Source organism: Otolemur garnettii, unplaced genomic scaffold (genome assembly GCF_000181295.1).
Source record: "Otolemur garnettii isolate 467f Iridium unplaced genomic scaffold, OtoGar3 scaffold00045, whole genome shotgun sequence".
Lineage (NCBI taxonomy): Eukaryota > Metazoa > Chordata > Mammalia > Primates > Galagidae > Otolemur > Otolemur garnettii.
The window spans coordinates 10,034,879-10,052,014 of NW_003852440.1; the positions used below are offsets into that span (position 1 = coordinate 10,034,879).

General features: G+C 44.7%; 1 protein-coding gene across 1 annotated transcript in view; it reads left to right on the plus strand.

Annotated features, from left to right (window-relative positions):
- The first annotated feature begins 406 nt into the window (after nt 1–406).
- Nucleotides 407–17,136, plus strand: part of VOPP1 (VOPP1, WBP1/VOPP1 family member) — a 114,330-nt gene continuing 97,600 nt past the window's right edge. Inside the window, exon 1 of the mRNA XM_012805893.2 lies at nt 407–643. Coding sequence (XP_012661347.1) covers nt 590–643 — 54 coding nt within the window. The 5' untranslated portion in view covers nt 407–589. The remainder of the gene's footprint in view (nt 644–17,136) is intronic.

Genomic DNA, 17,136 nt, shown 5'->3' on the forward strand with positions numbered 1-17,136 from the left:
TTCCTAAACTATTCAACATGGGCATCTTTAGGGCGGGAGTTAAATTGACAAAACAGTAAGAATGGGACACTGAAGCAAGAGACCAGCTGTGTCAAGTTCGCCTCAGCCTGACAGACTTTCTTATTCTTACTACCTGTGTTTTCACTTCTTATCGCACCTAGGCAGCTTGCGTAGCCCCGGAGGTGCGCGGTAACCCAAGTGCGGGCCACCAGGGTCAGAACAAGCCTCAGCCCCGGGGACCTCGCGCTTTTGAAGCCCGGTCCCCCTCACCGGCTGGGGCGTCCGACAGCTCCTCCCCGCCTCGCGCCCCGCCTTTGGAGCGCACCCCTAGCGCAGGTCTCTGGCAAGCGAACCGGGCCCCCAAAGCCGCGCGGCCGCGCCTCAGGCGTTCCCGGAGTCCCTGGCGCGCGCCGGCGGGACGTGTCGGACGCGCGCCCGGCGGAGGGCGGGGCGTGGCCACTGTGCGCGGTGCGTTCCCGATCCCCGCTGCCTCGCCTCAGCTCCCAGAGCGCCTCTGCTCCGGCTCGAGCTAATCTGCCGGCGCCTGTGACCCGCACCCAGCGCGACCGGGAGGCGACGCGGACGAGCTATGAGTGGCCATCCGGGGAGGGCGGCGGCGCTGCTGCTCGGGCTGCTCCTGGAGGTAGGGGCCGGGCCGCGCCGCCCGAGACGCCCCTGGGTGTGCTGGAGTGGAGGGGCGCGGTTCCGGAGCGTCCCCGAGGCTCTTCTCGCGTTGCACAGTGGTCCGGACCGCAGGCCGGGGGATCTGCGCGCGTCCTGGGCTGGGCGGTGTGGGAACGCCAGTGCCGGGAGGCCCCTGCGGTCCCTCCTGGTTCCAGTCCGTTCTGCCTTCTGTCCTCGCAGCCCTCCCCGAGTACCCCTGGAGGGCTCGTTTCTCTCTCCCGCTCCTGCTTGAAGCATCCGGGAGTGACCTTTGCGCGCCGTGGGGCGCCCGCAGCGGGGGCTCGGTGCAGGCAGAGGTGCGACGCGGGAGGGCGGGGGGTCCCGAGGCGTGGCGCAGGCGCGGAGAGTCCCGAGCGTCGGAGGTCAGGGTTGCCACGCGCGAGCGGGGAAAGCTTTGGGAAGTATCGTGGGACTGCCCGGGGAACAACAGCAGGAGGAAATGACCCAGCTTGTTAAAATGACTGCCACCCTGGTGGGGACCGCGACCGCTCTGGCCGGAAAGGGACGTCTTGTGATAGGGGCCGCCCCCTTCTGTCTCAGGCAGGTTCTCCAAAATGGGAGTAGAGAATTCCTAGGTATAGGGTCTGAATTAGGGCTTGGGCAACTGCCTTCTCAGTTTCTTTATTTTGAAGGAGGTCTGCATTAAATTAAACCACTTTAGAAACCATAAAAAGGTTTTAAATTAATGGAGTCAAAGCCAGTGGGTGAAGACTAACTTAGGTCTCATGGGTCCTCTCATTTTAGAAAGTTATAAACTCTTTCTCTTAACAGTTGAAGATGAGGGCTGGCAATGATGACCTGCACATCATTTTCTCATTTATTGTAAAGTAATTGTTGCAAAATGTTGGAGGAAAAAGTTTAGTTTTCCTGAGAAGGTTGATGGAAAATTTCTTCTTGCTCCAGACTCCGCCGCAGTCAAGACTCAAGACTTCCTGTTTTTTCTCACACACCACCCCCCCCCCCCGTTGGTATTTATTGTTTTTGTGACTGTCTCTTCCTCCCCTGCGTTCTTTCCATTTGTTTTTAGAATCTTAAGACCTTAGGAATCACATCCTCTCAGTGACTCACCTTAGAGAACAAAGGAGATGTGAGAGACTACTATTTACCTGAAAACAAGTGTGTGTGTACAGTGTACCAGAGACTATCCTGTAATCCTTTCTTTTAAAAAAGAAGGAAAAAAAAAACCTATGATGCTTGATGAAATTACCAAGTGCTGGTCCCTTTTGTTCTAGTCTGTGCCATCTATGTCTCCCAGGCCTTTAGTCTGTGCAGAACTGTGTCCTGTGTGTAGCCTAAAAAGCCTCCAGACTCATTTCTTTCCAAAATAGCTAATGTGTTGCATAGGAACTTATCATCTTAATAGGAGTTCAAATTATGTCTGAAAGATTGGAATGACCTTACAGGCAGAAGTATGATTAAACTAAAAACCTCAGTGACTAAGATGATGCTTTCACTAAGTGGGATATCTGGATAACTGGTAATTTTTGTTTTCAAGGGAATAATTGGAGTTAGTCACTTTTACAATGTGAATAGTTAAGCTCTTACTTTATCTGTGGTGAAGCAATGTCTCTCCGAAGAATTAAGGAGTTTTTAAAAAATAATTCAACATGTGGAATTTTATTTTATTTTTTTTTAATTAAAAAAAAATTTTTTTCTTTTTTTTGAGACAGTCTCAAGTTGTTGCCCTAGGTAGAGTGTGTGGCATCATAGCTCCCAGCAACCTCCAACTCTTGGGCTCAAGTGATCCTCTTGCCTCATTTTTTCTATTTTTGATAGAGACAGGGTCTCCCTTTTGCTCAGGCTGGTCTCAAACTGGTGAGGTCAAGCAGTCCACCCTCCTAAGCCTCCCAAAGTGCTAGGATTACAGGGGTGAGCCACTGTGCCAGGTCTAATATGTGGAATTTCATACATGAGATTTATAGCTGACATTTTACATCTTGAATTGGTTGCCCTGATATAGTTTATCAGAATACCTGTGATGCTTTTGAAGTCCTGAATGGCACACACAGCCTGTGAGGAGGCCCAAGGTGTCTTTAAGTTGAGTGCATAAAAACAATTGTAGGGGCTATTGGATGACTCCAGCTTCTGCCTGCTGGCTGCAACCTGGGACATTTTCTTTTGTGTCTTTGTTGTGCCTGAGCTGGTTTCAAAGTATAAATTTGCTGTGTAGTTCATCATAAAGCACCTGGAATTTGGGGGGGGGGGAGGGCTGTGGCAGTGGCTATCCATCCCTCCCATAGCACACTGTCCCTAGCCCCTTGGCACCAACAGGATCATGCCTGGGGGGTTTGCATGTTAGGTGAGAGAGTTTGGTCAGGAGGGAGTCTAAGCCTTGCTGTGAGACAGACTTTCCTCCCCTCCTCTCCATCTCTTTCTAGAATTAACTTTACTGTCAGACATGAAACTGCATATTTAGTTTTGCATAGCAGACATTCACAGTGAGCTTACCCTATGGCAGGCAGTGGCACACTTTATTAATTGATTGGGCAGCGCCCAGTTAATTGTGACTCAGTGAGTAGGGCCCCATATACCGAACCCCATATACCAAGAGTGGTGGGTTCAAACTAGAACCTGGCCCTGGCCAAACTGCAACAAAAAATAGCTGGGTGTTGTGGCAGGCGCCTGTAGTCCCAGCTACTCTGGAGGCTGAGGCAAGACAATCTCTTAAGCCCAAGAGCCTGAGGTTGCTGTGAGCTGTGATGTCACAGCACTCTACTGAGGGTGACAGAGTGAGACTCTGTCTCAAAAATAAATAAATATCAATTGATTAGTTTTCCATTAGCAAGTACTTTGATCCTCATTTTTTATTTCAAACGGGAGCTGATCAATAAAGTGTCCCAAGTTTAACACCTGACTTGTGAGGGCTGAGGTGTAAGCCCAGGCAGTCTGATTCCAGCATGAACACCGGCGTGTAGGGAGTGTGTAGGTTGTGTGTGTCCCCAGGGGCAATGGTGTCCTTGGAGAAAAGTGTGTCTAGTTAAATAGATATGCCAGCAAACACTCTCCAGAAGCTCAGTCTCCTTTTCTAGAGGGACTGTGTTAGTCAGCGCAGGCACTGTTGACGGTTTGGACAGTGAAGCAGCTCCTTACCACAGGCTTCAGAAGGGCTGCAGGAGACCTGGTTGTTTGCTTAGCCTCAGGTAGGGCTTGAGAAGGAACAGGGGCCCACAGTGCCATGCTCCCCCATTTCACCTCAGTACATTTTCTTTTCTGTTAACTTCAGTGAGAGCCTTGAATTTATTCCCTGCCCCCAGTCACTTTGTGGCTGTTGGTGAAGTCCCAGGGACAGGGCCATGAGTGTGGCAGATCCTACCAGGGAGCCAGAGGCCTAGATTCCCAAGATTGGTAGAACCTCGAAGCCCTTTTTGGTTCACAGAATTCTAGGGTTCTATGCTCTGTTTTGCCTTCTGGTCCTGAAAACAACCCTGCTAGGAAAAGGGAAGGTCCTTGGTTTGGCGCAGCTGAGGTGCTGGCCACATACACTGGAGCTGGTGGGTTCGAATCCAGCCCGAGGCTGCCCAGCATCAATGACAACTACAACCAAAAAATAGCCGGGCATTGTGGTGGGCACCTATGGTCCCGGCTGCTTCGGAGGGTGAGGCAAGAGAATCACGTAAGCCCAGGAGTTTGAGGTTGCTGAGCTGTCACAGCACTCTACCCAGGGTGACATAGTAGGACTCTGTCTTAAAAAGGGAAGGTCCTGAGCTGCCTCACTTGGTTGTAGCCACACTTTAGAAACCAAGAAAAGGGCTCGGTGCCTATAGCTCAACCGGCTAAGGCGCCAGCCACATACACCAAAGGTGGCGGGTTCGAATGCCCAGCCCGGACCTGCCAAACAACAATGACGGCTGCAACCAAAAAATAGCCAGGCGGGCGTTGTGGCGGGCGCCTGTGGTCCCAGCTACTTGGGAGGCGGAGGCAGGAGACTCGCTTGAGCCCAGGAGTTGGAGGTTGCTGTGAGCTGTAATGCCACAGCACTCTACCCAGGGGGACAGCTTGAGGCTCTGTCTCAAAAAAAAAAAAAAAAAAAAACCAAAAAAAGGTTTTAAAATCTTGATTGCACTTTAGTTGGGGGCGGGGTATAATTAGGCCCTGCGCATATGCCCCTCCCTGGGGCTTTTCATCAGAGTATATTGTTTTCCAGATGTTGTCACTGCAGTCTCTTTATAGCTTTGGGCCTTGGCACTTTTAAAATACAATCTTTTTTTTTTTTTTTCAGTTTTTGGCTGGGCTGGGTTTGAACCTATCACCTCCAGCATATGGGGCCAGCACCCTACTCCTTTGAGCCACAGGCACTGCCCTGAAATACAGTCTTTGTTGGAAGAGCTCTGCCCTCGCTTGAAAGGGGCCCATGAGTTTGCAGTGTCTGATTTAGTCTAAAATTCACAATGCCAGTGCTGTAGGTTACTGAGGGTAGAGTTACTTTGTTGAAGGGACTAGCCCCATTGGCTTTCTGAGCCTTCCCAGGAACTGAAAACTGGGAGTTCTTAAACCAGGTTGTCTTTTGCTTTAGTATCTGACAACAGAATAGCCCTTCATAGACTAGAAAAAGGAGAGATCAACCCTGAAAGTTGTTTGGAAAGTGAATATTATCTTAAGGAAAATAAGAGGATTGCTGAATGTTTTTCTGAAGTCATGTATGTTTTGACACCCAAGAGTCTTGAAATTAGAACCAAGTTATCTTTAAGAGTGTTTTTTGTCTTTTTAAAAATTTTTATTTATTTATTTATTTTATTATTTATTGTTTGCGATTCATTGAGGGCAAAGAATTAGGTTACACTGATTGCATTTGTTAGATAAAATCCCTCTTATACTCATGTCCCACCCCCAAGAGGTATGCCACACACTGGGACCTCCCCCCTGCCCCTCTTCCCCACTTGCTCATTTCCTTACCCCCTTTTGTATTAGCTCATCTACTGCCTTCACGTTAGAGTAGAGTACATTGGATTCTTGCTTCTGCATTCTTGTGATGCTTTACTAAGAAGAATGTGTTCCATCTCCATGCAGTTAATACAAAAGATGTAAATTCTCCATCTTTTTTAGTGGTTGAATAGTATTCCATGGTGTATATATTCCCTGGCTTATTAATCCGTTCCTGGGTTGGTAGGCACTTACGCTGTTTGGACATTTTGGTGATTATAAATTGAGCTGTGATAAACATTCTAGTGCAAATGTTCTTATGATAAAAGGATTTTTTTTTTTTTTACTTCTGGGTAGATGCCTAGTTATAGGATTGCAGGATCAAATGGGAGGTCTAGTTTGAGTTCTTTCAGGATTCTCCATACTTCCTTCCAAAAGGTTGTATTAGTTTGCAGTCCCAGCAGCAATGTAAAAGTGTTCCCTTCTCTCCACATCCATGCCAGCCAGCATCTACAGTTTTGGGATTTTGTGATGTGGGTTAATCTTACTGGAATTAGGTGCTATCTCAGGGTGGTTTTGATTTGCATTTCTCTGGTGATTAGGGACAATGAGCATTTTTTCATATGTTTGTTAGCCATTCGTCTGTCTTACTTAGAGAAGTTTCTATTCATGTCTCTTGCCCAGTGATATATGGGATTGTTGGGTCTTTTTTGTTGTTGATCAGTTTGAGTTCTCTATAGATTCTAGTTATCAAGTTATTGTCCAATTCATAATATGCAAATATCTTTTCCTATTCTGAAGGTTGTCTGTTTGCTTTGTTTGTTGTTTCCTTAGCTTTTCAGTTTAACTAAGTCTTATTTATTTTTGTTATTGTTGCAATTGCCATGTAAGTCTTCTTCATAAAATCTTTCCCAAGGCCAATATCTTCAAGTGTTTTCCCAGGACATTCTTCAAGGATTTTTATTGTTCCATGCTATAACCTTATAGCTGAAAGTCTGGGGAGATGACACGCCTGGCATTGTTTTAATTACTAAGAATTGCCTTGGCTATGTGGGCTTTTTTCTGGTTCCATAAAAAATGAAGAATTATTTTTTCCAAATCTTGAAAGGATGATGATGGTATTTTACTGGGGATTGCATTGAATGTATAGATTGCTTGGGGTAGTATAGACATTTTCGCAATGTTGATTCTTCCCAGCCATAAGCATAGTATGTTCTTCCATTTGTTAATATCTTCTGTTATTTCTTTTCTTAGGATTTCATAATTTTCTTTGTAGAAGTCCTTCACATCTTGTGTATATTCCTAGGTATTTCATTTGTGAAACTACTATGAAGGGAATTGTGTCCATCATGAGCTTCTCATTTTGGCTGTTATCGGCATATACAAAGGCTACTAAGGCTACTGACTTGTGGACATTGATTTTATATCCTGAGACATTACTGTATATTTTGATGACTTCCAGGAGTCTTGTGGTTGAGTCCTTGGGGTTCTGTGAGTATAAGATCATATTGTCAGCAAGGAGTCAGAGGTTGACCTCCTGTGGCCCCATTTGGATGCCCTTTATTTTCTTCTTTTGCCTAATTGTATTGGCTTGAAATTCCAGCACTATGTTGAATAGTAGTGGTGATAAAGGGCAACCACTGGTTGCAGTTCTGGTTCCAGTTCTAAGTGAAAAAGGTTTTAGTTTTACTCAGAACGGTATAATATTAGCTATGGGTTTGTCGTAGGTAGCTTTGATCAGGTTAAGAAATGTGCCACTTATGCCTAAATTTTTAAGTGTTCTCATTAGAAAAGGATGCTGAATTTTATCAAATGCTTTTTCTGCATCTACTGAGAGGGTCATATGGTCTTTGTTTTGCTTCTGTTAATATGGTGAATTACATTTATGGACTTGCCTATGTTAAAGCAACCTTGCATCCCTGGGATGAAACCTACTTGATCATGATGAATAATTTTTTTAATGTGTAGCTGTAATCTATTGCCTGGGATTTTATTGAGGATTTTTGCATTTATATTCATTAGTGAAATTGGTCTGAAATTCTTCTTTTTAGTTGGGTCTTTTCCAGGTTTTGGTATCAGGGTGATGTTTGCTTCCTAGAATGTTTTGGGGAAGATTCCTTCCTTCTCAAATTTTGGAATAATTTCTGCAATATGGGAATAAGCTCTTCTTTGAAGGTTTGATAGAATTTTGGTGTGAAGCCATCTGGACCAGGGCATTTTTTTTTTGTTGGGAGACTTTTTTGATTGTTTCTTTGATCTCAGTTCCTGAAATTGGTCTGTTCAAAAGATCTATTTCTTCTTGATTAAGTCTAGGGAAAGAGTGTGATTTCAGGTATTGATCCATTTCCTCCACATTGTCAAACCTCTGAGTATAGAGTTTCTTGTAGTGCTCAGAGATGATCTCTTGTATCTCTGTGGCATCTGTTGTTATTTCCTCTTTATTGTTTCCAATTGAGGTTATTAGAGATTTTACTTTTCTGTTTCTAGTTAATCTGACCAAAGGTTTATCAATTTCATTTATTTTTCAAAAAACTAAATTTTCATTTTGTTAATTTTCTAAATGATTCTTTTGTTTTCAATTCAATCTCATTAATCTCTGATTTAATTTTGGCTATTTCTTTTCTTCTGTTGGGTTTAGGATTAGATGGTTCTTCTTTTTCCAGTTCCATAAGATGATTCATGAGTTTGTTGATGCTCTCTCTTTCTGTTTTTCGAATGTAGGCATCTAATGCAATAAAGTTTTCTCTTAAGACTACTTTTCCTGTATCCCACAGGTTTTGGTAACTCATATCTTTATTGTGGTTATGTTTGAGGAATTTAACAATTTCCTCTTATCTTTTCCTGGACCCAACTATCATTCAGCATGAGGTTGTTTAATTTCCAAGTCTCTGTATGGGGATGAACGTTTTTGTTTGAGTTGAGTTCCACCTGTATTGCCTTGTGGTCTGAGAAGATAAAAGGTATAATTTCTACTCTTTTAATTTTGCTGAGGTTTGATTTGTATTGTAGGATATGGTCTATTTTAGAGTATGTACCATGGGTTGATGAGAAAAATGGGATGGTGTATATGGTTCTGAATATGTGTATTAATTTCATTTGTTCTAGGGTCACATTTAAGTCCTTTGTTTAGTTTCTTTTTAGAGGTTCTGTCCAGTTTTTTCAGAGGGGTGTTAAAGTCCTCACCTATTATGGTGTTAAGGAATATCATATTGCTCAAGGTCTTTTTCATAAATCTGGGAGCATTTAAGTTGGATGCATAAATATTTAAAATTGAAATGTCTGTGTTGTGTTGTTCCTTTTACCAGTATAAAGTGTCCATCTTTGTCTTTCTTAACTTTATTTGCTTTAAGTCTGCTTGTATCTGAAAATAAGATTGTAACCCTTCCTTTTTCCTGATTTCCATTTGCTTAAAATACTGTTTTTCATCTCTTAACCCTGAGTCTTGATTTGTTGTTCAAGGCTAGATGTGTCTCCTGGAGACAGCATATGGATGGTTTATGCTTTTTTTTATCCAATCAGCTGGCCTATGTCTCTTTTTTAAATTTTCATTTTCTTGGAGGCAGAGTCTCACTATGTCGCCCTTGGTAGAGTGCTGTGACATCACAGCTTACAGCACCCTCAAACTCTTGGGCGTAAGCGATTCTCTTGCCTTAACCTCCCAAGTAGCTGGGACTACAGGTGTCTGCCACAACCCTGGGCTATTTTTTTTTCTTGTTTTTGTTGTTGTGTCATTTTTGTTTAGTAGCCCCAGGCCGGGTTCAAACCCAACAGCCCTGGTGCTTGTGGCCAGCACCCTAACCACTGAGTTATGAGTGCCAAGCCTTTTTTTTTCCCTCAAGACAGAGCCTCAAGCTGTCACCCTAGGTAGAGTGCTGTGGCTTCACAGCTCACAACACCTCCAACTCCTGGGCTCAAGCGATTCTTCTACTACGGGCACCCACTACAACACCCAGTTATTTTTTGGTTGCAGCCATCATTGTTGTTTGGTGGGCCTGGGTTGGATTGGAACCCACCAGCTCAGGTGTATGTGGCTGGCTCCTTAGCTACTTGAGGCACAGGTGCTGAGCCAGCCGAGCCTTTTTTTTTTTTTTTTTTGTGACAGAGTCTCACTATGTCACCGTTGGTAGAGGTATGTGGCATCATAGCTCACAGCGACCTCAAACTCTTGGGCTTAAGCAATTCCCTTGCCTCAGCCTCCCATGTAGCTGAGGCTACAGGCACCTGCCACAATGCCTGGCTATTTTTTCATTGTAGTTGTCATTTTTGTTTGGCAGGCCCAGGCTGGGTTTGAACCCACCAGCCCCAGGGTATATGGCTGGCGCCCTAGCTGCTGAGTTACAGGTGCCAAGCCTGGACTGTGTCTCTTGAGTGGTGAATTCAGTCCATTGACATTTATTGAGAGAGTTTATATGTGTGGTGGAGTTCTATTCATCTTATTTCTGATATCTGTTGTGTAGTTTTATCCTTTGGACCATTGTGGAAGCTAAGTTTTGACCTTTAGCTTCTGTGTGTTTACTTTGCTGGTGGTCCATTGTGATGGTCAGTATTGGGAATAGGTCTAAGTATTTTCTGTAGAGCTGGTTTTGTTGTGGCAGATTTCCTCAGTGCTTGTATATCTGCAGAAGATTTGATTTCTCCATCAATTTTTAAGCTTAGTTTAATAGGGTACAGAATTCTGGGCTCAAAATTGTTTTGTTTAAGAATGTTAAAGTTGGATGACTATTCTCTTCTGGCTTGGGAGGTTTCAGTTTAAAAGTCTGCTGTCATGGGTGGCACCTGTGGCTCAAAGGAGTAAGGCTCCGGCCCCATATTGCCGGAGGTGGAGGGTTCAAACCCAGCCCCGGCCAAAAATTGCAAAAAAAAAAAGTCTGCTGTCATCTTAATGGCTCTGCATCTGTAGGTTAGTTGGTGCTTACTCCTGAGAGATTGCTGAATTTTTTCTTTCATTTTAACTTTGAACAGGATCATTATGATGTGTCTTAAAGAGGCTGTGAATTGAGGTGACCTGGGGTTTGATACCCATCTGAAAGGAGTGTGTCAGGGTCTTTAGTAAAACTTGGGAAGTTTTCATTTATGATAGTCTCCAGTAGGGCTTCCTTTCCTGTGCCATAATGCCTGGCTATTTTGGGACAATCTCCTTCCCCTTCAGGAATCTGTAGTATATTTGAATGCTTCATGGAGGCGTGTAGTCTCTGAACGTCTGTTCTGCTTTTTGTGTCTTCTTTTCTGCCTGTAACTACGTGGATTAACTTGGAAACTTTATCCTCTAGCTCTGAGGTTCTTTCTTCTCCCATGGTTCTTTCTTCATTTCCTTGAGCTCTGCCATATCTTTTTATAGTCTACATAGCTCTCATCCAAGTTTTGTTTCTGTCTTTCCATTTTCTTATCATTTCTTTCATTACCTTTTTCATCCATATTTTAAATTTCTTTCCGTCAAGTCCATTAATTCTTTACATGTGACGTCTTCTGCAGTAGCTTCCTTATGGTCCCTTAGGGGAGATCCTCTGTTTTGATTTTTCATGTTACCTGAATTTTTCTGTTTGTTCCGCCTCATGTGTTCTTTCTTCTTGTTCACCTCCTTGTCCTCCTTTTTCTTTCTCACTACTTCCTTTGTTTTAAACAAAAGTCCTTGCTCTTGGCTCTGCGCTCATAGCTCAGTGGTTAGGGCACCGGTCACATACACTAAGATAGGTGGGTTCGAACCCAGCCTGGGCCTGCTAAACAACAAGAACTGCAACAGCAACAAAAACAACAAAAGATAGCTGAGCATTGTCATGGGCACCTCTAGTCCCAGCTACTCAGGGGGCTTAGGCAAGAGAATTGCTTAAGCCCAAGAGTTTGAGGTTGCTCTGAGCTGTGACATAGTTAGACTCTGTCTCAAAAAAAAAAAAAGTAGTAGTCCTTGCTCTTGATGACAACATGTTGCTCCAACACCAGGTGGTGTGTGGTATTTTTAGGAGACAGAGAGCATAGCCCGCAACTTCTGTGGTCCTTACTCCAAACTTAGTTGCTTTCAGTGATCACTTGTTTCCTTAGCATTCTGACCCTACTGGGTTGGGATTTTAAAGTTCACAATAATCCTTTAGAGCAGGTCTTACAGTGGCCTCTGTTCAGTTCCTATGGGGTGTGGGATTCCCTCAGCATTTCCCAAGAGTGGAGTTCTGAGCCCTTTAGGCAGAATTAAGATGGCTGTGCTTTAGGCTCCTGCTAAGACCCTCTCATGACCTTCCCACAGTGGTAACCCCCTGGCCCGCAAGACCTTCTCAGTATGGCTGCCTTGCCAGCCACTAAACCTATGGCAAGTCCACTCCAACTGGCATTCAAATCTGGTTGCTGTATACTGTTCAAGTCCTTCCACTCTTCCAAACTTTCTACTCAACGTGCAGCTTACCTCAACAACTGAAAACTCTGGAAAGGCTTCTTCCCTCCACCTCTGTGGGGTGGCCAGCCGATTTCAGCCTGTCACAATCACTTGTCAAATTCATCACATCTCCACTGTTCTGGATCATACTCTGTATCCAGCTCACCACCTCCTTGCTGTGTTCCTTGAGCTATGACTGTCAGTAAGGTCCCTGCACCAAGTATGGCTGGGTTCTCTCATTTTCCCCGGTCTTTCTAGGAGAGCTCTGCTGAATGATCCTTCTGGTCTCACATCTTGTTCCTCCCTCATGTTGTTTTTTTGTTTTGTTTTAGACAGAGTCTCACTTTTTTGCCCCTGGTAGAGTGCTGTGGTGTCACAGCTCACAGCAACCTCCAACGCTTAGGCTTAGGTGATCCTCCTGCCTCAGCCTCCTAAGTAGCTGGGACCTGCCACAACACCTAGCTATATTTTGTTGCATTTTGTCCTGGGCCCCTTGGTATATGGGGCCGGTGCCCTACTCACTGAGCCACAGGTGCCGCCCGTGTGTTTTGTTTTTTACCAAATGTTTTCTCTTACTCTGGAATTCCAACAAATCTGACAGTTCCTGTCTCCCAATTTTCTGAAATAAATCTTCTGCAACCATCTCATGCTTTAAGAGTTTTTAGAATCTGAGCAACATGTAATTCAAATGAAATAGAGGCCTGTCAGGAGTCTGCCTCGCTCCATGGGAGGCTGGGAATCCCTGGGTATAGCTGGTGGGCCTGTGTGGGGCCCAGATTTGGGACTCTACTTGGCCTTCGCTTTCTTTCTACTCTTGCAGAGCTGTAAAGTCTGACTACTGGGGAAGTGACTTCCAAAACACTGCAGGGGTAGGGTCAGACTAGTGACCATTTGGTTAGCCCCCCAGTGGAAAGCATTTTCCTAGAACTTACCTTTTGATGAAGCTCCTTAAATGTCACCCTGTCAGTGAGGCCTGTCTTGACCACCCTGTTTAAAATTCCATCCCTGTTCCCTTTTGTAGTCTACCTTACTTCAACCAGTGCCCTCCTTTTCCAGTATGCATTACCTTCAGAATATGATGGAATTTACTGTCCACCTTGCAGAGACTTTAGGGCAATGATTCTGGTCTATTTTCTTAACTGAAAGATTCTCAGCTCCTACAACAGTGCCTGGCCTTAAGTGGAGAATAGACCAGTGAATAGCCAGGGAAAGGGCTGAGCAGGCTTGCAGGAGGGGAGGGTATAAGACAAGGGATTAGCTGGGGACCCTGAAGGGAGGGTACCTGTGCTGGGTATTCCTGGACTTAGAGCTAATCAGTATTTGAACACCTCTAATGATAGAAACGTATGTCAAGACAAAGCACCAATGTTTAGGGCAACTTTTTAAAACTCATGTTGAATCTTAAGGCTCTCCTCCAGTGGCTAACTAGACTTTCTCTTGCCCTAGGGGATTGGCCTAGTCCTGAGAAGGGAGCTCAGCCAGGGCTCATCCTGTCCCTCTCCCTTCTGGGAGAGGTCCTTTGTGATTCATTTATAGGCCTAAGGCTATGCAAGACCTACCTACAGGTTAATATATACAACAAACCGCTTGGATCTGAGTTTACATCCTATAGTGTATCTCTGATTAACAAACCCTTATCTCAACTCAGCATCCCTTCTTTTCTCTTTTTTCTTTTTGAGACAGAGCCTCAGGCTGTTGTCCTGGGTAGAGTGCTGTGGCATCACAGCTCACAATATCCTCCAACTCCTGGGCTCAAGTAATTCTCCTGCCCCCACCTCCCAAGTAGCTAGGACTACAGGCGCTGCCACAACGTCCGGCTATTTTTTGGTTGCAGCCGTCATTATTTGGTGGGCTCAGGCTGGATTCGAACCTGCCAGCTCAGGTGTATGTGGCTGGCACCTTAGCTGCTTGAGCCACAGACGCCGAGCCTCTCTTTTTTTCTTGAGACAAGAGTCTCACTCTGTAGGTCTGGGTAGAGTGCCGTGGTGTCATTGAAGCTCACAGTAACATCAAACTCTTGGTCTCTAGCAATCCTTCTGCCCCCTTCTCCCAAGTAGCTGGGAGTCTAGCTGTGACTACAGCTAGGTTTATCACCACACCCAGCTGATTTTTCTGTTTTAGAGGCAGGACCTCGCTCTTGCTTGGGCTGGTCTCCTGAGGTCAAACGATTCACCTGTCTTGCAGAGCAAACTTCTAGGGGTTGGGCTAGCCAGATGCTTTGTCTTTGTTTTAGGAGGAGAGGTGAAGGTGGAGGAGACAAGGGTTTGTGTGTAGCTGCATTTAGGCCCCCCAGCAGGTGACACTGAACATTTTTTCATGTATATTGGCCATTTGTCTCTCTTACTTTGAAAAGCTTCTGTTCATGTCTTTTGCCCACTTTTTGATGAAGTTATTTGATCTTTTTTGTTGCTGATTTGCTTGAGTTGTTTGTAGATTCTGGTTTTTACTACATAGCCCTTTATTAGACAGTTGGCAAATACTTTCTCTTATTCTGTAGGTTGTTTGCTGTGTTGATATGTATACCGTAAAATGCCTTTTACAACAATCTCAATGGAACTGGAGACCATTTTCCTAAGTGAAACATCCAAAATAGGGAAAAACAAACACCGCATGTACTGACTTTTAAATTAGAACTAATCGATGAGTGCACATGTGCACAGAAGGAAGTAAAACTCAACAGAAATCAAGCAGAGGAGGGGAGTGGAGGGAAACCTACCTAATGGGTGCAGTGAACACCATCTGGGTGATGGACACACTTAGATCCCTGTCTCAACCATTGTAAAAGTGATTCATGTAACCAAAATTATTTGTATCACACAATAGTTTGAAATAAAGAAAAAAGACACAGTAACAGTATGGGGTGGTTTTATTACTAGTGGGTCACTCTGTTGGAAGCTGAGGTTCTTAATCTGACTGAATTCACCTCCATGTTACTGGAGGATAAATTGTAGTTAAGGAAGAGGCTTCCGCACCTAGGGCCTTGGATAGATTGAAACCAAGTAACCCGATACTTTTATCATTTCCTGGTAGAAAAGAAATTTGTCTTCAAAATCATGGTTTCTCAGCTTTGGTCAGTAGAGCCAGCTATGGGAGTCCACCCACAGTAGCAGGTTATCAGTCTGCCCAAGGGCATGGCCAACACTGGGGGCAGTGGCTGCTGCCTACTCATGGATAGACATGGTGCTAATCCCTGGGACAGGCAGGGGAAGTTCATTAGTTATGAGTCAGGACGGCCAGGTGATGGTTGTCACCACTAGAACCAGCACCCTTTCTGCTCCCTCCTTTGATCAGAATTTGCTTGTGTGTACAGTTCTTTTGGCAGATGGCTTGGGGAGCTCATTGAAACCATTGTCCCAGAATATGAGGGGCTCAGACTAAAAGAAACCTTTACTGTCCATGGGGCAGTTGTTGAGCTGGCTATGTTGTTTACAAAGTTTGAGCACAAATAAAATTAATACAGTGTGCTTTAGTAAGGAAACTGAGGTAGAATTAAACTTCCCAGTGAGCATAGCTGGTTTCTAGCCTTGAACATGGAACCGTGCCTTTCTTTTCTCCTTTGGTTTTTTTTAACAAGTCTGCATTAGCACTGCTGAAAAGATCTCACAACACTAATAACAGCTCTTCTTTGTCAACCTGCCCTGTAAGGCATGAGCCGTCATCTGAAGTCCTTACTCTGGCCCATGGGAGGCCATGGAACTGGTTGGAATCAGTGTTAGTGGAACCTTTCTCAGCTGGCTGGGTTCTCACTGGTAAAGTGGTGTCTAGGTACATGTAAGCAAGTTAGCAGGTGTGAAACATACATTATTTGTATACGTTTCCATTTGGTTGTCTGGACGAAGTTTAAAGTAAACATCAAACTATTGAAGGTTATTTTTTTTTTCAAATTCAGCATTCTTTCTAATTTAATTTTTTGACATTACAACAGGCTGTACATAATTACTACATACAACGTGATGAGTTTGGAGATAACTGCATATAATACCTGGCAGGGGACTTGTCAGGCTGTGTGCTGATCAGAATGCTATGTGGCCTTTTAGTAACAGGAAGCCAGGTGGAAAGGTGCAGACTTTGTTCATTGCCTTGCATAGCACAGACTCCCAGCACTGGCATCGCCTGGGCCTGGTTCTTCTGCAGGCTTGCTGCCATCCTTGGGATCCTTCCGCTTCTGTCCTGCTGTTGTCTGAGGCTGGTCCTGTCCTTGCAGTGTGCTGTAGCAGCTCCTCATGAAATGCAAACAGCACTACCCAGAGCATCTCATAGGGCCTCTGTGGGTGCTGCATTTTCGAGCAGTGGGGTTTTCTAATGGGACCTGCAGTGTGGGCGGATCCTTAAAAATCGGTATTTTTAAACTCAGGATCAAGCCAGTGAGTGATTCAAGATATAAGAAGATATAGATGCTTTCTCACTAGCATATGTAGTTTTTTTTTTTTTTTTTTTCTTTTGAGACAGAGCCTCAAGCTATCATCCTGGGTAGAATGTCATGGCATCACAGCTCACAGCAGCCTCTAACTCCTGGGCTCCAGAGATTTTCCTGCCTCTGCCTCCCAAGTAGCTGGGACTACAGGCACCCGGCACAATGTCCAGCTATTTCTTGGTTGCAGCTGTTGTTGTTTGGTGGGCCCAGGCTGGATTCGTATCTGCCAGCTTGGGTGTATGTGGCTGGCGCCTTAGCTGCTTGAGCCACAGGCACTGAGCCCATAATATAGTTTTTTTTTCATATAGTTGAGTATTTTTTTAGACTCTCCAACATTATTTTGTTTCTCCAAATGATGGTGACAACATACTGACTGGGGCTTCCTGTGTGGCAAGTGTTTTAAATACTTGGCATTTCCTCCCTGCAGCCCCCTCCTACCTAAGCTTGGTACTGGCCCAGGTTCGTTTTGCAGACCTGCACTGTGAGGTGTAAGGACAGGGAGCTTGCTCATTTTGAGTGCAGAGTGTGAGGATGGCCTACCTGGAAAACTAGCTCCCTAGAAACAGAATCCTTGGTCCAAGTATGGAAGTTAGGGCTTCTTCCATATGGGCAGAGGCAGAGGAGCTTTTAGCAGGACTACAACCTCATTCATACCAGGTCTGCACATAGTTATAGGAGTGTTTCTCTTGGGGAATGGTGTATTTAACATTTTTTACAGAGGGTGTAGTAGATAGGTTTTCTGTCCTAAGGTCTAAGCAAAGCAGGACAACCAAGGGGGAGTTAATATACAACAAGGGCCACTAGTTAAGATGTTCAG